General features: G+C 41.9%; 2 protein-coding genes across 24 annotated transcripts in view; both read right to left on the bottom strand.

Moving 5' to 3' along the window:
• Positions 1-18161, bottom strand: part of LOC110529720 (protein bicaudal C homolog 1) — a 73312-nt gene extending 55151 nt beyond the window's left edge. For 14 of the 23 annotated variants that reach the window (XM_021612224.3, XM_090241365.1, XM_090241372.1 and 11 more), the window contains exon 1: positions 17589-18161. In XM_021612224.3, coding sequence (XP_021467899.1) covers positions 17589-17781 — 193 coding nt within the window. In that variant the 5' untranslated portion in view covers positions 17782-18161. The remainder of the gene's footprint in view (positions 1-17588) is intronic. The other 9 variants (XM_090241361.1, XM_090241368.1, XM_090241383.1 and 6 more) reach the window with 1 other exon arrangement.
• A 3264-nt stretch (positions 18162-21425) lies between these two features.
• LOC110529711 (ubiquitin-conjugating enzyme E2 D4) lies at positions 21426-26057 on the bottom strand. Its single transcript, XM_021612173.3, has 7 exons — positions 25669-26057; positions 24513-24576; positions 24303-24334; positions 23870-23947; positions 23647-23752; positions 23352-23445; positions 21426-23085 (listed from the first exon to the last, which is right to left on the bottom strand). Exons 1-7 carry the CDS (start codon positions 25690-25692, stop codon positions 23040-23042), a joined length of 444 nt encoding a protein of 147 aa, XP_021467848.1. The 5' UTR covers positions 25693-26057; the 3' UTR covers positions 21426-23039.
• Positions 26058-26615: the final 558 nt, after the last annotated feature.

Below are 26615 nucleotides of genomic sequence, written 5' to 3'. Positions count from 1 at the left end.
TGGGATATGTTCCGGGTAGCCTCAGAGAACAACATTGACGTATATACTGACTCGGTGAGCAAGTTCATAAAGAAGTGTATAAGAGATGTTGTACCCACTGTGACTATTAAAACCTTCCCTGACCAGAAACCGTGGATTGATGGCAGCATACGCCATGGCAGAAAATCACGTACCACCGCATTTAATCATGGCAAGGCAACTGGGAATATGGCCGAATACAAACAGTGTAGTTATTCCCTCCATAAGGAAATCAAACAAGCAAAGTATCAGTATAGAGACAAAGTGGAGTTGCAATTCAACAGCTCAAACACAAGACATACAGTATGTGACAGGGTCTACAGACAATCACGGATTACAAAAAGAAAACCAGCCCCGTCGCAGACATCAACGTTTTGCTTCCAGACAAACTAAACAATGTCTTCGTGCGCTTTGAGGACAATACAGTGCCACCGACACGGCCCGCTACCAAAGACTGTGGGCTCTCCTTCTCCGTGGCCGAAGTGAGTAAAATATTTAAGTGTGTTAACCCTCGCAAAGCTGCCGGCCCAGATGGCATCCGTAGCCACATCCTCAGAACATGCGCAGACCAGCTGGCTGGTGTATTACGGACATATTCAATCAATCCCTATCCCAGTCTGCTGTCCCCACGTTCTTCAAGATGGCCACCATTGTTCCTGTTCCCAAGAAAACTAAGGTACTGAAAGTAACTGAAATAAATGACTATCGCCCCATAGCACTCACTTCTGTCATCATGAAGTGCTTTGAGAGACTAGTCAAGGATCATATCACGCCTCCCGGGTGGCGCAGCGGTTAAGGGCGCTGTACTGCAGCGCCAGCTGTGCCATCAGAGTCCCTGGGTTCGCACCCAGGCTCTGTCGTAACCGTCCGCGACCGGGAGGTCCGTGGGGCGACGCACAATTGGCCTAGCGTCGTCCGGGTTAGGGAGGGATTGGTCGATAGGGATCTCCTTATCTCATCGCGCACCAGCGACTCCCGTGGCGGGCCGGGCGCAGTGCGCGCTAGCCAAGGTTTCCAGGTGCACGATGTAGCCTCCGACACATTGGTGTGGCTGGCTTCCGAGTTGGATGCGCGCTGTGTTAAGAAGCAGTACGGCTGGTTGGGTTGTGTATCGGAGGACGCATGACATTCAGCCTTCGTCTCTCCCGAGCCCGTAAGGGAGTTGTAGCAATGAGACAAGATAGTAGCTACTACAACAATTGGATACCACGAAATTGGGGAGAAAAAGGGGTAAAATAAAAAAATAATTAAAAAAGGATCATAAAAAAAGGATCATATCACCTCCACTCTACCTGTCACCCTACACCCACTTCAATTTGCTTACCGCCCCACAGACAATGCAATCGCCATCACACTGCCCTATCCGATCTGGACAAGAGGAATACCTATGTAAGAATGCTGTTCATCGACTATAACTCAGCATTCAACACCCAGTACCCTCCAAACTCATCATTAAGCTCGAGTCCCTGGGTCGACTATAGGTCAACCGATTAATCGGAATGGCCGATTAATTAGGGCCGATTTCAAGTTTTCATAATCGGAAATCTCTCTTTTTGGGCGCTGATTTTGCCGATTTTTTAAAATTCGAATTTGTTTTATTTATTGCCTTTATTTCACTAGGCAAGTCAGTTAAGAACACATTCTTACTTTCAATGATGGCCTAGGAACGGTGTGTTAACCGCCTTGTTCAGGGGCAGAACGACAGATTTTCACCTTGTCAGCTCGGGGGATCCAATCTTGCAACCGTACAGTTAACTAGTCCAACGCTCTAACCACCTGCCTCTCATTGAACTCCACGAGGAGCCTGCCTGTTATGTGAATGCAGTAGAAGCCAAGGTAAGTTGCTAGCTAGCATTAAACTTATAAAAAACTATCTATCAATCATAATCACTAGTTATAACTAACTACACATGGTTGATGATATTACTAGTTTATCTAGCGTGTCCTGCGTTGCATATCAATGCAATGCTGGGGGATGATTTAACAAAAGTGCATTTGCGAAAAAAGCACAATCGTTGGACGACTGTCCCTAACCATAAACACCAATGCCTTTCTTAAAATCAATACACAGAAGTATATATTTTTTTATCTGCATATTTAGCTAAAAGAAATCCAGGTTTGCAGGCAATATTAACCAGGTGAAATTGTGTAATTTCTCTTGCGTTCATTGCAGAGTCAGGGTATATGCAACAGTTTGGGCAGCCTGGCTCATTGCGAACTAATTTGCCAGAATCTTACGTATGACATATGACATAACATTGAAGGTTGTGCAATGTAACAACAATATTTAGACTTAGGGATGCCACCCGTTAGATAAAATACCGAACAGTTCCGTATTTCACTGAAATAATAAACGTTTTGTTTTTGAAATAAGTTTCCGGATTCGACCATATTAATGACCAAAGGCTCGTATTTCTGTGTGTTATTATGTTATAACTAAGTATATGATTTGATAGAGCAGTCTGACTTGAGCGATGGTATGCAACAGCCAGCTAGTAAGCATTCATTCAAACAGCACTTTTGTGCGTTTTGCCAGCAGCTCTTCGCATGCACAGAGCTGTTTATGACTTCAAGCCTATCAGCCTAATGGCTGGTGTAACCGATGTGAAATGGCTAGCTAGATAGTTGGGTGTGCGCTAATAGCGTTTCAAACATCACTCGCTCTGAGACTTGGAGTAGTTATTCCCCTTGCTCTGCAAGGGCCGCGGCTTTTGTGGAGCGATGGGTAACGCTGCTTCGAGTGTGGCTGTTGTCGATGTGTTCCTGGTTCGAGCCCAGATAGGGGCGAGGAGAGGGACGGAAGCTATATTGTTACACTGGCAATACTAAATAAAGTGCCTATAAGAACATCCAATAGTAAAGGTATATGAAATACAAATGGTATAGAGAGAAATAGTCCTATAAATACTATATTAACTACAACCTAAAACCTCTTACCTTGGAATATTGAAGTCTCATGTTAAAAGGAACCACCAACTTTCATATGTTCTCATGTTCTGAGCAAGGAACTCAAACGTTAGCTTTTTTACATGGCACATATTGCACTTTTACTTCTCCAACACTTTGTTTTTGCATTATTTAAACCAAATTGAACATGTTTCATTATTTACTTGAGGCTAAATGGATTTTTATTGATGCATTATATTAAGTTAAAATAAGTGTTCATTCAGTATTGTTGTAATTGTCATTATTACAAATAAATAAAATAAAAATCAGACGATTAATCGGTATCGGCATTGAAAAATCATAATCGGCCGACCTCTAGTCTTGACCCTGCCCTGTGCAACTGGGTCCTGGTCTTCCTGACGGGCCACCCCCAGGTCGTGAAGGTAGGAAGCAACATCTCCACTCCGCTGATCCTCAACACTGTGGCCCCACAAGGATGCGTTCTCAACCCTCTCCTGTACTTCCTGTTCACCCACGACTGCGTAGCCATGCACGCCTCGAACACAATCATCAAGTTTGCAGACGACGCAACTGTGGTAGGCTTGATTACCAACAACGACGAGACAGCCTACAGGGAGGAGGTGAGGGCCCTCCTGTGGTGTCAGGAAAATATCCTCTCACCCAATGTCAGCAAAACAAAAGAGATGATCGTGGACTTGAGGAGACAGCAAAGGGAGCACCCCCCTATCCACATCGACGGGACAGCAGTGGAGAAGGTGGAAAGTTAAGTTCCTTGGTGTACCTATCAAAGACAAACTGAAATGGTCCACGCACACGGACAGTGTGGTGAAGAAGGTGCAACTGCGCCTCTTCAAACTCAGGAGGCTGCAAAAATTTGTCTTGTCACCGAAAACCCTCACAAACTTTTACAGGTGCAGAATCGAGAGCATCCTGTTGGCTGTATCACCGCCTGGTACGGCAACTGCACCGCCCACAACTGCAGGGCTCTCCAGAGGGTGGTCTACACAAGGCATCACCAGGGGCAAACTACCTGCCCTCCAGGATACCTGCAACACCCAATGTCACAGGAAGGCAAAAAAGATCATCAAGGACAATAACCACCCGAGCCACTGCCTGTTCACCCCACTTCCATCCAGAAGGCGAGGTCAGTACAGGTGCATCAAAGCTGGGACAGAGAGGTAGAAGCTGTGTTTCAATCTCAAGGCCATCAGATTGTGGCACAGAGAGGCGGCTGCCTACCTACAGACTTGATATCATTGGCCACTTCAATAAATGGAACACCTGTCACTTTAATAATGGCACTTTAAGAATGTTTTCATATCTCACATTACTTATCTCATTTGTATATACTGCACTATCTATTCTATACCTGTTAGATACTGCTGCACTGTCGGATCTAGAAGCATAAGCATTTCGCTACATTTGCAATAACATCTGCTAACCATGTGTATGTGATCAATAAAATGTGATTTGATTATGTGTACAGAGCGAGAGATGATTACATTCCTCTTACCCTCCAAAACAAGTAAATGGTGTTGGAGCTGTAGAATGATGGCCTCATTCGACATATAATGAAATCAAAAACAAATTATCCTCTGTAGCGCCATACGGTCAGATGCCGAGCAGTTGCCATACCAGGCGGTGATGCAACCAATCAGGATCCTCTTAATGGTGCAGCTGTAGAATTTTGAGGATCTGGGGACCCTTGCCAAATCTTTTCAGTCTCCTGAGGGGGAAAAGGTGCTGTCGTGCCCTCGTCTTGGTATGTTTGGACCATGATAGTTCGTTAGTGATGTGGACACCAAGGACCTTGAAATTCTCAACCCGCTCCACTTCAGCCACATCAACGTTAATAGGGGCCAGTTTGGCCCTCCTTTTCCTATAGTCCACGATCAGCTCCTTTGTCCTGCTCACATTGATGGAGAGGTTGATGTCCTGGCACCTCACTGCCAGGTGTCTGACCTCCTCCCTGTAGGCTGTCTCATCGTCCATCGGCCTACCACAGTCATGTTCTCTGCAAACTTAATGATGGTGTTGGAGTCGTGCGTGGCCACGCAGTAGTGGGTGAACAGGGAGTACAGAAGGGAACTGAGCACGCAACCCAGAGGGGCGCCTCTGTTGAGGGTCAGCGTGGTGGATGTGCTGTTGCCTACCCTCACCACCTGGGAGTCCAGGATCCAGTTGCAGAGGGAGGTGTTCAGTCCCAGGGTCCTTAGTGCCCTCCAAGCTCATCACTATGGTGTTGAACGTTGAGCTGTAGTCAATGAACAGCATTCTTATGTAGGTGTTCCTTTTGTCCAGGTGGGAAAAGGCATTGTGGACTGCAATAGAAATTGTGTCATCTGTAGATCTGTTGGGGTGGTATGCAAATTGGAATGGGTCCAGGATTTCTGGGATGATGGTGTTGATGTGAGCCATGACCAGCCTTTCCAAGCATTTCATGGCAACAGATGTGAGTGCTATGGGGCAGTAGTCATTTAGACAGGTTACCTTGGCATTCTTGGGCACAGGGACTATGGTGGTCTGATTGAAACATGTAGGTATTGCAGACTGGGTCAGGGAGAGGTTGAAAATGTCAGTGAAGTCACTTGCCAGCTGGTTAGAGCATGCTCTGAGTACCGGTCCTGGTAATCCGTTTGGCCCTGCGGCCTTGTGAATGCTAAGGAAGTTAAAGGTCTTACTCATATCGACTATGGAGAAAGTTATCACACAGTCGTCCAGAACAGCTGGTGCTCTCATGCATAGTTCAGTGTTGCTTGTCTCGAAGTGAGCATAGAAGGCATTTCACTTGTCTGGTTGGCTTAAGTCACTGGGCAGCTCACGGCTTGGTTTCCCTTTGTAATCAGTGATAGTTTGCAAGCCCTGCCAATACGGATGAGAGTCAGAGCCAATGTAGTAGGATTCAATCTTAGTCCCGTATTGATGCTTTGCCTGTTTGATGGTTTGTCCGAGGGTGTAGTGGGATTTCTTATAAGCGTCCGATTAGTGTCCTGCTCCTTGAAAGCGGAAGCTTTAGCCTTTAGCTCATCGCGGATGTTGTCTGCAATCCATGGCTAGTGGTTGGGATATGTACTGTGTGTACAGTCACTGTGGGTATGACGTCGTCGATGCACTTATTAATAAAGCCAGTGTGGTATACTCCTCAATGCCATTGGATGAATCCCAGAACATATTCCAGTCTGTGCTAGCGAAAAAGTTCTGTAGCTTAGCATACGCTTCATCGAACCACTTCCTGTGATAAATAGACAGCTATGAAGAATATAGATGAAAACTCTCTCGTTAGATAGTGTGGTCTACAACTTATGATGAAGTATTCTAACTCAGGTGGGCAAAACCTCAAGACTTTATTAATATTAGAGATCACACTGCAGAACGGAGGGTAAAGGCCAATTATCGACTCAGCGACAGTCTTGCCAGGCATCTGGCTCTACGACCTCTGCAACGGCGTCTCCTCTGCATGCGAATGACCAAGATTTGGGCCTGGTCCGGGATGAGCAGTATATCCTTCGCGTACGACTTATTAAAGAAAATAAAATCCTTGTCCAGTTCGAGGTGAGTAATCGCTCTTCTGATGTCTAGAACCTTATTATGTACAAAAAAAGTTTAAAACAGCGCAAACAAATCTAAGGATGATGGTTGGAGTTTTTTGGAGCATGAAAAGTGAGGAAAACCCAAAGGCACCATCTAAATCACAATGCCTGGCGTGACAAATCCTGGTGGGGCAGCAGTAACAGAGTGACTTAAGCACAGAGCTCTTAGGACATTGGGGTGTAGACTCTAGAGCAAGGCTTTGGTACTCACAGTATGTTTATGGACATTAGAACTAAAGCAGAACACATAAAACTATCTTTGCTCTGACACAAACAGGAAAATATACTCTGACCAGTAATCACTGGTTTAAAACGGTAACCAGTAATCACTGGTTTAAAACGAGAAAAGAGAAGGACCGTTGTAAATTAATACAAGATAAATGCTTATGGTGGTTAAATTACCAACAGACAATATATCACAGAGACAAGGAAATCACTGTCAGCATATAAAGACAGAGGTGGAACTGCCTAAAGCTGTAGCCAAATTGTTTTTGTTTTGAACCGCTGTCCAAATTTCAGGTTTCCAAAATGTCTGTCCAAACACTCTTGCATGTACTTGTGAAAGTTAGCTGGCTTTAAGTCCTTAGACCAGCTGTGTGAAATAGCCACTTAGGACAAGTCTGAATGAACTACTACCACTCCCAGATAGAATGGAGTGGAATATAGCGAGAGCAGGATGTTCTTACCATGTTTCTCCACCCACCAGATGCTCTCAAGCAGAACACTATGAGCGTCAGCACCTCTCAGCTGATTCAACATGGAAATGACAGTACACACGGGGGAGTCTTTAAAAAACACACACACACCATCTGCATGCATGCCCAAACCGCGCACGCACCACTTGAGTTATTGCTTAAGACAAGTTTGGTGAAATCATTCACCATTTAGAACTGTGCTGCACGCAATACTTTGCCTCTTGAATCTTGCCATCCCCATCAATCTCTCTGAGAAATGGTATGACAGTGGGCGGCATTAAGATTGATCTAGCTCTATAAGAGAGGACCACTGGAATGTTTAGACGATAAACAGAAGGATGTGTTTAACACTAACGATTTCTGCCAAAAACATTATTTTTCATTGACAAGCCTGTTTAAATAAATCAACTCTAAATGAGCAGGATGAAAGCTGTGATGTTTCCATCCAGTATATCACCTTCCAACAGACAAGTTGCTGGCAGCACTTGAGAAAACAGATACGGACAGAGCACTATTGAGTCTTCCTCTATGTGGTCCTCTGGCAAACCATCACACAGGTTAGCATCCATTAACTAAACTTCAGTTCCTGAGTAGCTCTCGACTCCCGCACTATCCACACAATCGTATCTAAATCAGTAAGGACGGAAGGACCCAGGAAGTAGTAGCTACAGCCAGACAAGTTGTCAACAACCTCCGGTCACTGCTGCTGGCCAAATGTTGGAGAGACTCAGAGAAAAACCATTACATCCATGGCCATGCCAATCTCTTTTAAGCCCTCCATATTTGTTATTTAGTCTGCTTTTGTGGGACCTCTTAAATTCGTAATCACTTATGCACTTTGTAAGAAAGGTAACAGCTGTTAGAAAGGCAACAGCTCAAACAACCCTTATTCTTGTGTTGCTGTCCAGAACACAGGCTGCTGTCATCTCCGAATGACTTCTTTCACAGGAGAAGAAGGCATGTGCAGTTGCCAGGCAACTGTGAAATAATAAATGAATAAACAAACTCCCAGATGTGTAATGTTGCAGTGGAGTTGACAGACTGCCAGTACTGGGCCCGTATTCACAAAGCGCCTCAGGGTAGGAATGCTAATCTAGGATCTGTCCATACCATCTTACTCATTATGATCTAAAAGGCAAAACTGATCCTAGAACAGTACTCCTACTCTGAGATGATTTGTGGATACGGCCCTAGAAAATAAAATATGATACAGAAAGCTTACACAACTCACAATCCATAAAACACTAGACAGTTTAAGACATACCACATAAACAGTTAAGTATAAAACACACTTAACAAATTGGTCCTTTTTCTAACTAAAAATACAAGTCAAATAACAAACGAATAGGAGACCCAGACAAACTAATTTACAACCACTGAGTCAGTCTAGTCTGTTGGTTTAATTGCTAAGTAGAGGCATTAGAATGAGGTGCAGGAATGATGCTTTATCACATTGCGGGCGACTACCCATCTCCCCCCATTGGTGAATTGGGGGTGAGTTGTTGCAAACTTGCCAGAAACATTTCACAACCTAAGCATTCCCCTTGTACCTGGTATGTAGCGTAAGCACCTACTCCAGAGGGGCTGGAGAAGTCGGTTTCACTAAAACAGACGGAGACATAGTACCCTAAACACAGCTAATAGCCGACAGTAGATTTCATATACCAAATTCACTCACATAAATAACCAGCTTTCATTACACTTTTGTTGTGTTTGTTATCTGAATGTGTGGGAATTCATTCCTTGATGACTTTGACGAACGGCATCCACAGTCCACACAGACACATCCAAATCAACAAAGTAACTCAATTAGGGCCTTTTTGAAATGACCACCGTTCAGCCCTCTCCATCAAACTAAACATAACGTTTCTGTTCCCTTTCTTTCCTTTTTCCTTGATCCCATTGAATAATATTCTAGCAACAGCCAGGACCAGGTCCACCAACCAAGAGCACTCTCTCCAATCAGGGCATGTGGAGAAAAAGCAGATTGTACTAAATGTTGAATGAAGTGAAAGAACAACTAACCACGAAGCGAGGTCCTTTTAAGATAAACACAGCACTCAAAGGGGAGAGAGTGGTAGTTCAAAAAAAGTACAATTATAGCAGCCGCAAACCAGCCAGAATGTAAATCTGCACTTTAAAGGTGCAGAAGAAAAAGAGCTCTAAGTGAAGTAAAAAAATATTATTAAAAAAAAAAAAAGTATTAATTTCACAGTTTCAGAAGCAGAGAAATGGGTCAGAGAGCTCGAGTCAAGTCGGACCGTTGAAACATGATTCCAGGTTTTATTTTCGAGTAATGACATGCAGGTTTTTCCACAAGAAAATACCTCAATTATATTAGAGCTCCTGAACACTTCATCATGCTTGGGATAAAGGAATTCAATGTGTAAGCAAAGTTCAATATAATTGTTAAATTGTATCAGCATGTTTCAGAAAAGGTTGGAAGAGAGAGGAGCTACAGTATACAGAGAGAGGAGCTACAGTATACAGAGAGAGGAGCTACAGTATACAGAAAGGAGAGCTACAGTATACAGAGAGGGGAGCTACAGTATACAGAGAGGGGAGCTACAGTATACAGAGAGGAGAGCTAGAGGATGCAGAGAGGAGAACTACAGTATACAGAGAGGAGAGCTAGAGGATACAGAGAGGAGAACTACAGTATACAGAGAGGAGAGCTAGAGGATACAGAGAGGAGAGCTAGAGGATACAGAGAGAGGAGTTACAGTATACAGAGAGGAGAGCTACAGTATACAGAGAGGAGAGCTACAGTATACAGAGAGGAGAGCTAGAGGATACAGAGAGGAGAGCTACAGTATACAGAGAGGAGAGCTAGAGGATACAGAGAGGAGAGCTAGAGGATACAGAGAGGAGAGCTACAGTATACAGAGGAGAGCTAGAGGATACATAGAGGGGAGCTACAGTATACAGAGGAGAGCTAGAGTATACATAGAGGGGAGCTACAGTATACAGAGGAGAGCTACAGTATACAGAGAGGAGAGCTACAGTATACAGAGAGGAGAGCTACAGTATACAGAGAGGAGAGATGGAGGACACAGAGAGAGGAGCTACAGTATACAGAGAGGGGAGCTACAGTATACAGAGAGGGGAGCTACAGTATACAGAGAGGGGAGCTACAGTATACAGAGAGGGGAGCTACAGTATACAGAGAGGAGAGCTACAGTATACAGAGAGGAGAGCTAGAGGATACAGAGAGGAGAGCTACAGGATACAGAGAGGAGAGCTACAGGATACAGAGAGGAGAGCTACAGGATACAGAGAGGGGAGCTACAGGACACAGAGAGGGGAGCTACAGGACACAGAGAGGGGAGCTACAGGACACAGAGAGGGGAGCTACAGTATACAGAGAGGGGAGCTACAGTATACAGAGAGGAGAGCTACAGTATACAGAGAGACGGAGCTACAGTATACAGAGAGGAGAGCTAGAGGATACAGAGAGGAGAGCTACAGGATACAGAGAGGAGAGCTACAGGATACAGAGAGGGGAGCTACAGGACACAGAGAGGGGAGCTACAGGACACAGAGAGGGGAGCTACAGTATACAGAGAGGAGAGCTACAGTATACAGAGAGGGGAGCTACAGTATACAGAGAGGGGAGCTACAGTATACAGAGAGGAGAGCTACAGTATACAGAGAGGGGAGCTACAGTATACAGAGAGGAGAGCTAGAGGATACAGAGAGGAGAGCTACAGTATACAGAGAGGAGAGCTACAGTATACAGAGAGGAGAGATAGAGGATACAGAGAGAGGAGCTACAGTATACAGAGAGGAGAGCTACAGTATACAGAGAGGAGAGATAGAGGATACAGAGAGAGGAGCTACAGTATACAAAAGGCACAAACACTTTATCACATACTGTTTTGGCATAATGTATGCTTGCCATGATGTTGAGGAGCAGAGTATAGAGTGATGTTAAAGCTCCAATTGAAAAAAACATTTGAGTAACATTATACCGAAGTATATTCAGGTTTACACCACATACTTTACATACTTTGAGCTCCCCCATGATGAGTCCCTGTAATGTCCTCAGTAAACACCACTTAAAACAACCCATTAGTTTAATAGTATGACTATGGACTGTGGATATGAACCCTTTCAAGGTCTAACAGTATGTGGTTCTGGAGGTTGAAACAGTCCTGTGTTCTCCTACAGTAGAGAGTGGTGGCTGCAGCACATTCCCCCACACAACACTCACTTCCTGTCTGAAGCTCTTACTCAGCACCCAGGAGGAAGACGAGGATGGGGGCCTATACCCATACACTATTTCAGGACAGAATGTGGACGTGCCGCAGAGAGAAGACCCTTTTTCTGCTTTTTGACCCAGTTTGTGCTTCTTTCCATACAGGATCAGTTTTACATTGCCTTCAATGTACTCAGTTCCATCCCTACTGGGGGACAGAGTGTATAATGTTGGAAGGCATAGCCTACTTGGTGACATTGTACGGTTAGCAAATGCCGTTTGTTTAGGATGCATGAGAATACTGAAGTAAACCTGTAGGCTACAAGGTAGCAGCAAATCTGCACGTTTACCATTTGTTTTCGAGGAGCGCTTTTATTCCTCAAGGCTAAGATACAGCTACCCAATAATTGTCAGGTAGAGGTTTTGTGGGGGGAAACAAAATTTTACAATGAAGAAAATGATTTAATTACAGAGGGGGGGGGGGGTGGGGGGGGTGTAATTAGTCAGCTAACATACAGTCTGTATACTGTAGGCCACCAGAAGTCTATACAAAGATTTCACTTAACTTCAAATTAACAATAAAATGTTGTTAGGAAAAAGGTAACCCCAATAAACAAAGGCCAATTGAGAGTCTCCAAAACACATGCCAAATACACGTTTACCTTGCTTGTAACTATGGAAACTACACATACATGGACATATTCACACACATTTGATTTGGAATATATGACTAAGAGGAAATGTTTTCCCACACTTTAGTTAATAAAAAAAATAATTTTAATGAGATTGGTAGTTTATGTGGCCAGAGAACCATAAAGAAGTTTACACTTAATTCAAGTTTTCCTCCTGCACCAACAACACACAAGAACTTGAGGTATGCAGACAGTTACTGAGATATTTTTTGCAAACATTTACAGACTTAAAATCATTAACTGACTTAAAACTGGTTATCCATTGACTGCCAATTCAAGACATTTCAATTTGACCATGTCATTTAATTTAGAAGTAGGGCACCAAAACAAATTGTGATAATCTGCAACGGAGGCAATGCACGGGGGGGCTTGTATTAGCATTTCTATTCAGCTCATTATTTCCATATTGCTCCAGAAAGGAACTGTGCTAAACAAAGTGAGTGTTAGTGGATATAGCCTTCTAATGTGGTGATGCACGGTGGAGTCATCATGACGTTTCTAATGTACAACAACCCTTTTCTCCTCCAACTTCAAATCTTACACATTTTCTTCAGCTCAAAGCCTCAAAAACAAACGGCAGGGGAAACAGACAAAACAGAGGACACTGTAAAAGCCATTGTATCCTCAGCCCCACTTATAGTACACGTCATAGGAGATAATGTGTCTGATAGTAAAAACAGACCTTTGACCGATAGAACAGATCTGTGTGAGTGTTGGCGAATATTGACATACAGTTGAAGATGGAAGTTTACATACAGTACACCTTAGCCAAATACATTTAAACTCAGTTTTCACAATTCCTGACATTTAACCCTAGTAAAGATTCCCTGTCTTAGGTCAGTTAGAATCACCACTTTATTTTAAGAATGTGAAATGTCAGAATAATAGTAGAGGGAATTATTTATTTCAGCTTTCATTTCTTTCATCACATTCTCAGTGGGTCAGAAGTTTACATACACTCAATTAGTATTTGGTAGAATTGCCTTTAAATTGTTTAACTTGGGTCAAACGTTTTGGGTAGCCTTCCACAAGCTTCCCACAATAAGTTGGGTGAATTTTGGCCCATTCCTCCTGACAGAGCTGGTGTAACTGAGTCAGGTTTGTAGGCCTACTTGCTCGCAAATGCTTTTTCAGTTCTGCCCACAAATTTTCTATAGGATTGAGGTCAGGGCTTTGTGATGGCCACTCCAATACCTTGACTTTGTTGTCCTTAAGCCATTTTGCCACAACTTTGGAAGTATGCTTGGGACCATTGTCCATTTGGAAGACCCATTTGCGACCAAGCTTTAACTTCAATTGTCTTGAGATGTTGCTTCAAAAAATCCACATAATTTTCCACCCTCATGATGCCATCTATTCTGTGAAGTGCACCAGTCCCTCCTGCAGCAAAGCACCCCCACAACATGATGATGCTCCCCCCCCCCCCCCACCCCGTGATTCACGGTTGGGATGGTGTTCCTCAGCTTGCAAGCCTCCCCCTTTTTCCTCCAAACATAACGATGGTCATTATGGCCATTTTACTGTGGATACAGATACTTTTGTACCCGTTTCCTCCAGCATCTTCACAAGGTCCTTTGCTGTTGTTCTGGGATTGATTTGCACTTTTTGCAGAAAAGTACATTCATCTCAAGGAGACAGAACGCATCTCCTTCCTGAGTGGTATGACGGCTGCGTGGTCCCATGGTATTTATACTTGAACGGGGTACCTTCAGGCGTTGGGAATTGCTCCCAAGGATGAAACAGACTTGTGGAGGTCTACAAAAATAATTCTGATGTCTTGGCTGTTTTCTTTTGATTTTCCCATGATGTCAAGTGAAGAGACACTGAGATTGAAGGTAGGCCTTGAAATACATCCACAGGTACACCTCCAATTGACTCAAATTATGTCAATTAGCCTATCAGAAGCTTCTAAAGCCATGACATAATTTTCTGTTATTTTCCAAGCTGTTTAAAAGGCACAGTCAACTTAGTGTATGTAAACGTCTGACCAACTGGAATGGTGATACTGTGAATTATAAGTGAAATATTCTGTCTGTAAACAATTGTTGGAAAATGACTTGTGTCATGCACAAAGTAATGTCCTAACCGACTTGCCAAAACTATAGTTTGCTAACAAGACATTTGTGGAGTGGTTGAAAAACAAGTTTTAATGACTCCAACCTAAGTGTATGTAAACTTCCGACTTCAACTGTGCATGGGAAAGAGATGCTCATCTGTCATACTGTATATTTCAACACCATCCGGATATTGGCTTAATGGATTTTATAGGGAGGCTTGGAAAGAAGTCACACTTCAATGCAAGCCAAGAGGAGGCCTACATTTGGCTATTCAGATAGGACTCATTACTTCACTAAATAAAAGCTTACACACTTTCCTAACAGGTGTTTTTTCACTCTAAATGAAGTCTTCCAAAACTTTTCCTCAATAGTGGAAGTTGAGATGGGAGGAAATGTTATTTGAAGCACCTTTTAACATTAGCAAGGCTTTATGCAGGACTTTTCCCTTTTGCATAAAGCAGGTTACACAAGTTTCCAAGCATTGGAGGCCAGAGATACAGTCACAGCTGATAAAACCTGGAGTGAAAATATACTGAAGTTCCCACACAATGATTTAACTATAGGCCAAACTCTGGGCTGTATCCACTTCAGGACACCGAGTCCCACATCAACAAAGTCCTCTCCTCCAATGAAAACAGATTTTACAGCGCTGACGGTAACACGCAATGACCAATCAAAGCATCCTAAACAGGCTTGGAGTTAAATATACGGTATATTGGTTAATTATGCATTAAAAAAAACAACTACACAAGGATGCTCTTAAGACTGAAGATTGATGAAGACTGAATGTCTTAAAAAATGTCTGCAAGCCCTATGGGATAGAGTACGTCCTTCAACTCTTCCAGAATAGAGAAAGTCGATTTAAAAAAAAAAGTCTAATGCTGTTTCATGGTTGAGGTTGAACGATCACTCACTCTGAACCACTGGGAGAATCTTCCAATTGGCTCATTCATCCCCCCTCCGCTCCCTTGTAACTATTCGCCAGGTCATTGCTGTAAATGAGAATGTGTTCTCAGGCAACCTACCTGGTAAAATAAGGGTTCAATTAAATTGAATCTCAATTGGATTTCCTTAATTCCGCATGTCATATACTCCCTCCTCTCCTCACATCATTTTGAAAAAGGTAAAAGGTAAATCGAGGAGGCGAGGAAAGGAAATGTGGAAATAAATGCGCTTGTAGGAAATTGGACTCTCCTTCTCCACTAGAATGTCATTAGGCTAATGACGTTTAAAGAACTGGAATCTCCAAGTACCTGTGTAAAGTGGTATAGAATATTGAGCTAGTTGAGCTAGACATTTTATAGATAAAATGATAAACGTACCCTTTTATTAAATGTGTGCATGCATTTCTCATCTGAGAAAACAACAGTTGTTTCAAAGGGGGTGTGGGGGATTTCAAAACTCTTCCGTGGTAGGATACACCTGAGCATCTTCCCCCGGAAGAGGCAATTGAGGGAGAGGAGCAAACTCCTCTGTTCCTCTATTAATGAATTGACACTCTCCTTGATGGCCACCACTTATAGGTTTACCGGGTCACGGAGGAACTCAAGGAGAGAACAGACTTTTGCCCAATTGAGAAAGGCCAACGACTGACCACAGACGAAACAAATAGTAATATTCACTTCATGCCACAGGCTGAATGTTAACATGGAGAAATCCTGCCATGATCATAGAAACTACTAGAAAACAACATGTTAAAGAGATGGTCACTGCCACACACGCGCAGGCACACACACACACAGTATGTGCAGAAGACTTCAGTTTAGGGACAGCCTCTGGTTAAGTTGTTTTCCTGGAAAAGGAAGGGATGACATGGAGCTTTAAGGACTGTAGAGTAGCACAGCAGCAACGGGGCCACAACCATGAGGAGCTGGAAGTGTGGGTGAAAGAGAGAAAGACAGACAGAAAACCTATAACAGTTTTTTCTTCAACTTCAACTACAGAGCAGATTTGATAAATGTGCGCCAATTAAACAGGCATTTTTATAATAATGTCCACCCACACAGATCTGGATTATCTTGGGCATACACAGAGGAGAAGTTCGGAACAACATTCATCGGAGGTTAACTTATTATAATCAAAAGAGTACTGTAATGAAAGGAAAGATTATCAAGGGAGAGTAGATCAATCAGTAGCCCACTGAGTAGATATCCAACAGGATGAGAAAGAAGCGTCAAGAGAGACAAAGACATGGGTTGTCTCCTGTCAAGCTGAATAGGAAACCCATTGTTTTGCATGATATCTCAGCTTCCATTGGTTGTTTTCATTGGGTTCATTATCTCCTGTTGTTAATGTTCCCTGTATGGCCTTGTTGGGCTGTTTCTCCAGCTGATGGCAACTCATGGTCTTCCTGTGGGATTGATAGTCTTCAGTTACATAACGCTGGTTTCTTCTTCTACAAGATGCGTTTTGCAATAACTGATGAGAATCTCACCCTTTACATTCCAAGGGACTTATGTCAGTCGTTTGACTATTCACAGACATGACGGTGACAGAGATTGTGCTGGAGTAGCTACGAATGGGAATACAACTTTATCACCATCTGGAAAACAGTGGATGCAAATACGCTTTGTATCTCAGACAGATCATTGACTATAGGTTTGTACAGTACTGCGCATACAGACTACATGAGATATAGACAAAATAGTATTCTTAAACACTTTTAATTAGGTTAAATAACCATAAACAACGTGGGCTTTTGCATCGTTATAGGTTACCAATGACCAGGAAATATTTTCAGGATAGTTTGGTTTCATCGATAGAAGTGTTTTCAGCTATTGAGGTATCAGAACGTAAAACTTCAGCGATGACCATAACACGTGCTCATAGCGACTCCTATTGGTCGAGTCGTGTTCATGCTTCTCAACTGCTGACCATGGCACAAACATTATAGATGCAGGTGAGGTGACCGAGACTTCAGTCAGAATTGAATGACTAGTTTTGAATAAACAATTGTACCGTGTCTAACGTTTGTTTTAATTAATGTAATATTGAGGCAACTTTCTATAGAAGACTATGCCCATTCTAGAAAAATACATGCCATTGATTACATCTCAATACCAACCGAGCAGAGGGAACCACAATGTGTCATTTGCTTTCGGTGATCAAAAGAAACTACAAAGAAATGTTTAAAATTATGGCCAAAATTCCTGGAACCGTACAGTCTCCGAAGACATCAAAAACAAGTAAACGAGCGACAAAGTAACATCAGGCCTACACATTCCCGGACAAGGCAGACACAAAATATAGACAAATAATGATAATGGCAAAAAAACTGCAAATACCATATGAAGGGGGAAAATTTGTTTTTGGAAGCATACAGTTGGCATAGTTCCCATTTCCATAACAAAGGAATGTTTTCAAATGTAGTCAAAGTTTTAAAATGTAGCAACACAGAGCACCATATGCCTGTTTCTTTTCTTTAGGCCTACCTAATAACATGATTTCCAGTTTCTTGCGGTCCACTCGAAATCTCTCCTCCGTCCACTCCGGGTCTGGTAAGGCATGGGGTCCGCTCAAGTCATCCTCGGAGCCGGCGACCGGGGAGTCGGTACTGCGCTCGCTGTTCGAGCCCTGGTCGGACTGTTGCAAGTATCCGCTCAAAGAGTCGCACTGAGCAGCCATTGCGCTGCGCAGAAACGTTTCCAGTGGCCACTGCGTTTCGAACTAATTGTAAACTACCAAGTTGTGGATTGTAAAAGCTACTTCCCTACATTTATCACTTCGAGATTGTGTTCAGACTCATTGTTGCGCAGTGACTTATTCCTCGACCATTTCCTCGAGCCCCCTCTGATGTCCTCATAGAGTACCGCTCTAAAAATAGTCTGGTCTACAGTTTATTTTCTGAGTCTAGAGCACAAGTAAAAGTTTCACGTGTCAGGCACAACTCGAAGACGTGGGACTCCTCCCAAATGTAGTTTATTGCATTCCTTCCCATCATTTGTCCAAATGAACCCTTTTCAGATCATCACTATTGACTATCATGTATGAAAAGCATAGGCAGTGGTGGAAAAAGTACCCAATTGTCATACTTGAGTAAAGGTAATGTTCCCTGATAGGAAATTACTCAAGTAAAAGTGAAAGTCAACTAGTAAAATACTACTTGAGTAAAATTCTAAAGTATTTGGTTTTAAATATACTTAATATTTCTTATATTAACCAAACGGCACAATTTTCTTGTTTTTTTTATTCATGGGTATCCAGGGTCACACCAACAAATAGTTTTTTTCGCTCATCAATCTACACACAATACCCCATAATGACAAAGCAACAAAAAAAAATCCACATTTATTAAAAATTTAAAACGGTCATGTCACATTTACATACACTACCGGTCAAAAGTTTTAGAACACCTACTCATTCAAGGGTTTTTCTTTTCTTTTTACTATTTTCTACATTGTAGAATAAAAGTGAAGACATCACAACTATGAAATAACACATATGGAATCATGTAGTAACCAAAAAAGTGTTAAACAAATACAAAATTATTTTATATTTGAAATTCTTCAAATAGCCTTGATGACAGCTTTGGACACTCTTGGCATTCTCTCAACCAGCTTCACCTGGAATGCTTTTCCAAAAGTCTTGAAGGAGTTCCCACATATGCTGGCTGCTTTTCCTTCACTCTGCGGTCCGACTCATCCCAAACCATCTCAATTGGGTTGAGGTCGGGGGATTGTAGAGGTCAGGTCACCTCATGCAGCACTCCATCATTATCCTTCTTGGTAAAATAGCTTTTACACAGCCTAGAGGTGTGTTGGGTCATTGTCCTGTTGAAAAACAAATGATAGTCCCACTAAGCCCAAGCCAGATGGGATGGCGTATTGCTGCAGAATGCTGTGGTAGCCATGCTAGTTAAGTGTGCCTTGAATTCTAAATAAATGACAGACAGTGTCACCAGAAAAGCACCCCCACGCCATAACACCTCCTCCTCCATGCTTTACGGTGGGAAATACACATGCAGAGATAGTCTGTTCACCAACACCTCGTCTCACAAAGACATGGTGGTTGGAACCAAAAATCTCCAATTTGGACTCCTGAACAAAGGACAAATTTCAACCAGTCTACTGTCCATTGCTCATGTTTCTTGGCCCAAGCTAGTCTCTTCTTATTGTCGTGGTTTCTTTGCAGCAATTCGACCATGAGGGCCTGATTCACACAGTCTCCTCTGAACAGTTGATGTTGAGATGTGTCTGTTACTTGAACTCTGTGAAGCATTGATTTGGGCTGCAATTTCTGAGGCTGGTAAATCTAATGAATGTATCCTCTGCAGCAGAGGTAACGCTGGGTCTTCCATTCCTGTGGCGGTCCTCATGAGAGCCAATTTTATCATAGCACTTGATGGTTTTTGCAATTGCATTTGAAGAAACGTTCAAAGTTATTGACATTTTCTGTATTGACTGACCTTCATGTCTTAAAGCAATGATGGACTGTCATTTCTCTTTGCTTATTTGAGCTGTTCTTAATATATATTTTGATTTGTTTAAAACTTTTTTGGTTACTACATGATTCCATATGTGTTATTTCATAGTTTTGATGTATTCACAATTATCCTACATTGTAGAAAATAGTAAAAATAAAGAAAAACCCTTGAATGAGTAGGTGTGTCCAAACTTTTGACCGGTACTGACCCTTTACTCAGTATTTAGTTGAAGCACCTTTGGCAGCAATTACAGCCTTGATTCTTCTTGGGTATGATGCTACAAGCTTTGCACACCTGTATTTGGGGAGTTTCTCCCATTCTTCTCTGCAGGTCTTCTCAAGCTTTGTCAGGTTGGCTGGGGAACGTCGCTGCACAGCTATTTTCAGGTCTCTCCAGAGATGTTTGATCGGTCCAGGCTCTGGCTCGGCCACTCAAGGACATTCAAATCAAATCAAATTGTATTTGTCACATGTGCCAGTGAAATGCATACTTACAAGCCCTTAACCAACAATGCTTTAAGAAGTTAAGAAAAAATTTAAGTCAAATTAAATAGAAAATAAAAGTAACAAATAATTAAACAGCAGCAGCAAAATAGCATTAGCGAGGCTATATAAAAGGGGTACCAGTACAGAGTCAATGTGCGGCGGCACTAGTTAGTCGAGGTAATTGAGGTAATATGTACATGTAGGTAGAGTTAAAGTGACCATGCATAGATAATAAACAGAGTAGCAGCAGTGTAAAAGAGGACTCTGGGTAGCCCTTAAATTAGCTTTTCAGGAGTCTTATGGTTTGGGGTTAGAAGCTGTTAAGAAGCCTTTTGGACCTAGACTTGGTGCTCCAGTACCGCTTGACATGCAGTAGCAGAAAAAACAGTCTATGATTAGGGTGGCTGGAGTCTTTGACAATTTTTCAGACTTGTCCCGAAGCCACTCCTGCGTTGTCTTGGCTGTGTGTTTAGGGTCATTGTCCTGTTGGAAGGTGAACCTTCACCCCAGTCTGAGGACCTGCGTGCTCTGGAGCAGGTTTTCATCAAGGATCGCAATGTACTTTGCTCCTTTCAACTTTCCCTCGATCCTGACTAGTCTGTAAAACATCCCCACAGCATGCTGTTGCCACTACCACCACGATTCACTGTAGGGATGGTGCCAGGTTTCCTCCAGACGTAACACTTGGCATTCAGGCTAAAGAGTTCAATCTTGGTTTCATCAGACCAGAGAATCTGGTTTCTCCTGGTTTGAGTCCTTTAGGTGCCTTTTGGCAAACTCCAAGTGGGCTGTCATGTGCCTTATACAGAGAAGTGCCTTCGGGTCTGGCCACTCTCCCTTAAAGGCCTGATTGGTGGAGTGCTGCAGAGATGGTTGTCCTTCTGGAAGGTTCTCCCAGTCTCCACAGAGGAACTCTGGAGCTCTGTCAGAGTGACCATTGGGTTCTTGGTCACCTCCCTGACCAAGGCCCTTCTCCCGATTGCTCATTTTGGCCAGGCAGCCAGCTCTAGGGTGAGTTTTGGTGGTTCCAACCTTCTTCCATTTAAGAATGATGGAAGCCACCGTGTTCTTGGGAACCTTACATTTTTTGGTACCCTTCCCCATTGATGTGCCTCGGCACAATCCTGTCTCGGCGCTCTACGGACAATTCCTTCCTGGCTTGGTTTTTGCTCTGACATCCACTGTCAACTGTGGAACCTTATATAGACAGGTGCGTGCCGTTCCAAATCATATCCAATCAGTTGAATTTACCACAGGTGGACTCCAATCACATTGTAGAAACATCTCAAGGATGATCAATGGAAACAGGATGCTCCCGAGATCAATTTCAAGTCTCATAGCAAAGGGTCTGAATACTTATGTAAATAAGGTATCGTTCTTTTATTTGTAATACATTTGCAAACATGCCTATAAGCCTGTTTTCAATTTGTCATTATGGGGTATTGGGTGTAGATTGAGGAAAATAAATAAATACATTTTAGAATTAGGCTGTAACAATGTAACAAAATGTGTGGAAAGTCAAGGGGTCTGAATACTTTCCAAATGCACTGTAGGTAGGTTTATTTTATTAATTTGACTAGGTTTAATACATTTACTTAAGTTCATTACTTTGTGTATTTTATTTATGACTCAATTCCATGTCACTCTATGGCACCGATGAGATACAGTAAATTAACCGTATTGTAAGAGAATGGCCAGAGGAAGCATTTGAGTTCTAAGAAACAATACAGTAACAACAAAACTACACAATGGCCCAACACCACCCCACAAGAACCACTTCTGTAAGAGTTGATACACTGAGATAAAATGGAGAATTTCAGTTTAGACAGTTGCGTTGCCTCCGTGAAATTTAAACATTTAGTCAATATGCTTCCTCTCATTTATATGTAGGGCTACAGCGCTATTCCACAGCATACATACAAGGAGACTGAACAAATATTATGCATCTCTTATCATTAGGCTTTAATTCAGATGTTGAAATTCATAGGGTCAACTTTAATCCTTACGTAGGACTAGAGTGGTTTAGAGTGGTTGTCTAGATGGATACAGCTTTGGTCAAAATGGAATTTTAGTAGGATAATTAATGTAGAAAGTTACTTCACGTAGCAGGTGTGGAGAATTACTTTGAAGGAAAAGGATTACATTTAGCCAAAATACCAACCCCCCCCAAAAAAATCTGCTTTTGACGTCAATTTGACAAAAGCCCTATTCCATCTAGACATCCCATCTGAAAAGTCAGAACGCACTGTCATAATTAAACCTGAGTAGCTGAAATGTGTATATATATATATATATTTTTTTTAAATGCTATTAACTGTGGAGTTATAGATTTGGGAAAAACAAGGTAACTATGTAATCCATTTGCGTAACCTGCCAGATTATAGCCCTAATTCGAATTTGCATTCAACTGAGCCATGTTCCTGTGTAGTAGGTGAGAAGAGGTAAATGCTGTCATCTAGTGGTGAAATACAAAATGACATGGGAAGAATTTCTGAATTCTACTGCCCTAATCAAAAAAAATCCTAGCCCAAACCACCAGGCACTTGTGCAGATCTAAAATAAATAGGTCTCCCTAGAATAACAATAAAGACAGGATCTATTTTTTTTGTTTAACTTTTTAATGCAAAATAATAAAAATAGATTCAGTATAGCTTTATACTACACAATAAAAATCTCTAAAAGGAGCAAAAAAAAACTATAAGATGGAGGGGGTGGAGTCATAATTGGTCTGTTTTTTGTATGGGTCATCTCAGAAATAACTCAATAATAAGTTATATAACATTGGGAACGTCAAACAAAAGGAAAATAATGACTTCATAGCATAAAAGCAGTTAATTTGGGGATAGAAAGTGCTTCCCATATACAACACTTCTTCTTGAACCAGTGTGGATGAGGGGTGGCAACAGTACTGTTTTCAGAAGTGTCCATGAAGTTAATTTGCTTAAACCTCTTCCGTTGTCTCAAACTTCAGTCCTTTACATTGCATACTTTTGAGTCCAATCTCTTGCTAATCTGTTGTACCTGTAAAAACAAAATAAAATGTAAACCAGGTTTAACAAAGACTTAGAGCCATTTACAGCCAAATCTTACATTCAGCCAGTCTGTTTTAAGCAGCCATATCATTATACAGTAGATATAGTATTCTTGGAGGAGTATGTACTTTCAGAAGAGATGTTTATTCTATAATTGACTACATGCTGTACACATGAAAGGAATGTCATGTTCATATATTTTTCCTGCTAAAAGAAGAATGGTGTGCATGTGTGTGAGAGAGCGTGTAAACTTACTTTTCTTTGTCCTGCTTGTAGATGTGTGCTATGTCTGGGACTAGGGGGTCATCTGGGTTTGGGTCACATAGCAAAGAGCATATGGACAATAAAACTGGAAGAACAAAAAGGCAGGGATAACCAGGATGAGTTTATTTCGCAATTACACCAGCAATAATAGTCATTATCAATATTGTCAAGCTTAACAGTTGGAGAACAAATCAGGCATTTTTCAACTAACTTTCATGAGGGTACAAAAGATACACAGAAAAACAAGTTGGTTTACAAACCACACATGTAAGCCAGTTTGTCTTACCTTTTGAAACTGTAAGTGCTGGGGACCACTGTGACCTCAGGATGTCCAGACAGATGCTACCATTACTGTTTATGTTTGGGTGATAGATTTTTGTTGTGAAGGCTACCTATGGAAAGAAAATACATGGAGAAAAAGAAAGTCAGGCATACATACTGCATGTGGTTTAGGGTACTCGACACCTAGGGGAATATTGTGTAACAGGAGCTGAAGAGGTGTTTCTAACCTTTGGTGGTTTGAAGGGATAGTCTGTTGGGAAGTGGATGGTGAGGAAGAACACTCCTCCCTGATATGGGCTGTCAGTCTAAAAGAGGGGTGAAAGGTTCCTTGTTAAAACAGTGCTGTGAACCGTAAAGTGACACCCAATACTCCATAGAATGTTAAAGCCCACAGTCAGCCTCCCTTTACTTGTCATTGTTTACAGTAACAGAAGTGTGATGGGGGTTTACTGGAGGTGACACACATCCAAGCAACTCCGTTATAGTAGGCTATATAGTAAGACAAGGAGACTAACACGTGTTCCTTTGGTGCAAGAAGGTTGAGCTTATAACAATGGGACCAAAGCAGAATAAATAGCTTCCATCAGAAATCAACACAATGTTGACACACCGTTGTCTACTAAAGATTTAGAAACAATGAGAATTTAGAAAAGGGCTTACAGGTCCCATGATTGTGGCTTGCCAATGAAACACTAAAAGAAAGAAGAGACATTAGATCACATCAAATCATATAATTATAGACAATAATAAAATACAAAATGGCACCAAAAGGAATTAATCGACTGAGGTCAATACCCCTTCATTTCCATATGCATCAAATTGTATTTCTGCATTAATTAAGGTGGCCACAAAAGCTGTAGTGAAACATACAGTCCTCTCCAACTGGTCCAGCTGAGCATTGAGCAGGAGGGTCCCTTTGCAAGTCATGTAGCTCCTGTAAAATAAAATTAAATGTAGCACAATGAATTATGCACAGGGGGAAAATGCCATACATATAGTGCATTGTCTACCCAACAATGTTAGCTGCTTTGACAAGTCAGTCTTGTGGTCTATATGGCTTTATACGAATTCAAGTAGCTAGCTAGGTGACATGTTGTGCTGTATGTTTTACATGGTGTAATGTTTATTGACAGCTGCTGCTTTCTTGGCCAGATCTCCCTTGCAAAAGAGACGCCGTGTCTCAATGTTTTTTTTCCTGGTTAAATAAGTAAACAACAAGGTACCTAGCTAGCTACATATATAACTAGGAATTGACCCCCATATATCCATAATTTAGCTACTGCTGAATTTCATGAATTATATAAAGGCGCATTAACGTTAATGTTCTGTTGAAATATACAATGAAAGTAAAACAAGTAAAGATAGCTACAATAGCCCACTCGTGGTGATGAGGATTCCAGAAGCGTTTTTATTCATTGACAGACAGGAATAACCAGAACATCAACATAACTAGCTTACAAGTTCGAGTAGCTAACAGACCAGTTGGTTAGCTAATTTACGAGTATCTAACTAGCTACTGTAACTAGCTAGTTATGGCGTTGATACAATTCACTTACCTAGCTAACGTTACACCGATAACTAGTTAACTTAGTTAGCTAACGTTATTGATTGACTGATGATTATGCTGGTAGGCCAACAGGTGTAATTAACGTTACTAATATTAGCAAGCTTTGATTTGCCAGCCTGACAAGGTAAAACATTAACAGTTAGCTAACGTTTTATTGTCATTATTGCTGCGATGAAAATTTTGTATTTCGTTGGTGCGGAATAACGGACAAGTTAAACCATTGTTGACAAAGTAGCCAATGGTTTAGGTAGCTAGCGAACGTTACATAGCTACGCAGCTAACGTCCAAAGCTAAAATGAGCTAGCTATAGTGTGCTATCGTGGAATTTTGTGACAAAGCTAACGTCCAAAGCTAAAATGAGCTAGCTAGCTATAGTATGCTATCGTGGAATTTTGTGACAGGACATCGACCAACCGTTTATGAACATGACGACGTTATGCAATTAATGGACACACTCACCTTCTGTATTCTTTTCAAAGCCATGTCAGCCCTCCTGAGTTAGGTGTATGGTGTTAACAGTGAAAGCTGTCAGTTGTATGCCTGTATCTCTGCCCAGCTCACCAAAATTTGTTTCTAGAAATTTGCGATTTCTTTTGTTTCCGCTTTTTGTTGGTTTTGACTAGAGAGGATACGGCTTTTGTCAGATTTGACTTTTCGTAACAGGTTAGGAGACCATGTTACGCAGCAGGTTTGGGGAATTAACGTATGCGGTTATGATAATTACATCAAGGTTACGAAATTGGTTAGCTAAAATCCCCCAAATGTTTACTTTTGACGTTAATTTGATAAAATCTGTATCCCTTCTAACCATGACCCTTTTGGCGAGGACTCAAACTACTGTGCATTCTGGGGATTTGAGTTTTTACGTTGAACATCGGCCTGTTAAAGTGACAGTACACTCAAAGATTACGATAATAAATGGTTTATCTGTGGCACATTGCTAATATCTCGTGGACAGATGCACGTAACAGAAATTAAAGGGATAGCTACCAAAATGGTTGGTTTCCTTACCCTGTAACCAGTCAATGGACAAGGCATGACCAAATATTTTTATAACTAAACCAAGATAGACCACAGCCTGTCATTTCAAATGAGAATAAATTAGCCTACTGTGTAATGTGTGCTTGTGCAATAACTCAATTTGCCTTTCCACGCCTTTTAAACAACGCAATTGGAAATTTTAACAAAGGGTAAAGTCTACAAAACGTAATCCACTGTTCGTAACACTGTTCGTAACAGTAACAGTTTCATCAATGAGAAAATTTGCAGAATGTCGGCCATAATCCATTTTGTTCCATCTTCTCCCACTGTCTGCCACTGGTCTTCCTCTCACTACCATATTTTGTAGTGAGTTGAAAAGCCAAGCGGACGCTTCACATTTATACATTCAGTGAAATATCTGTCTC

The sequence above is a fragment of the Oncorhynchus mykiss genome, chromosome 1, assembly GCF_057628025.1.
Source record: "Oncorhynchus mykiss isolate SJ-2025 chromosome 1, ASM5762802v1, whole genome shotgun sequence".
NCBI classification, from domain to species: domain Eukaryota; kingdom Metazoa; phylum Chordata; class Actinopteri; order Salmoniformes; family Salmonidae; genus Oncorhynchus; species Oncorhynchus mykiss.
Note: the sequence above shows the minus strand (reverse complement) of the source record. Positions and strands in the feature narration are given on the sequence as shown.

Coding starts and splice junctions, on each gene's coding strand:
- LOC110529711 (XM_021612173.3), bottom strand. CDS start 25,692: ATGGCTTTGAAAAGAATACAGAAG. Junction 24,577..25,668: donor CTTTGAAAAGAATACAGAAG/GTGAGTGTGTCC, acceptor TTTATTTTACAG/GAGCTACATGACTTGCAAAG. Junction 24,335..24,512: donor TGGACCAGTTGGAGAGGACT/GTATGTTTCACT, acceptor TCTTTCTTTTAG/TGTTTCATTGGCAAGCCACA.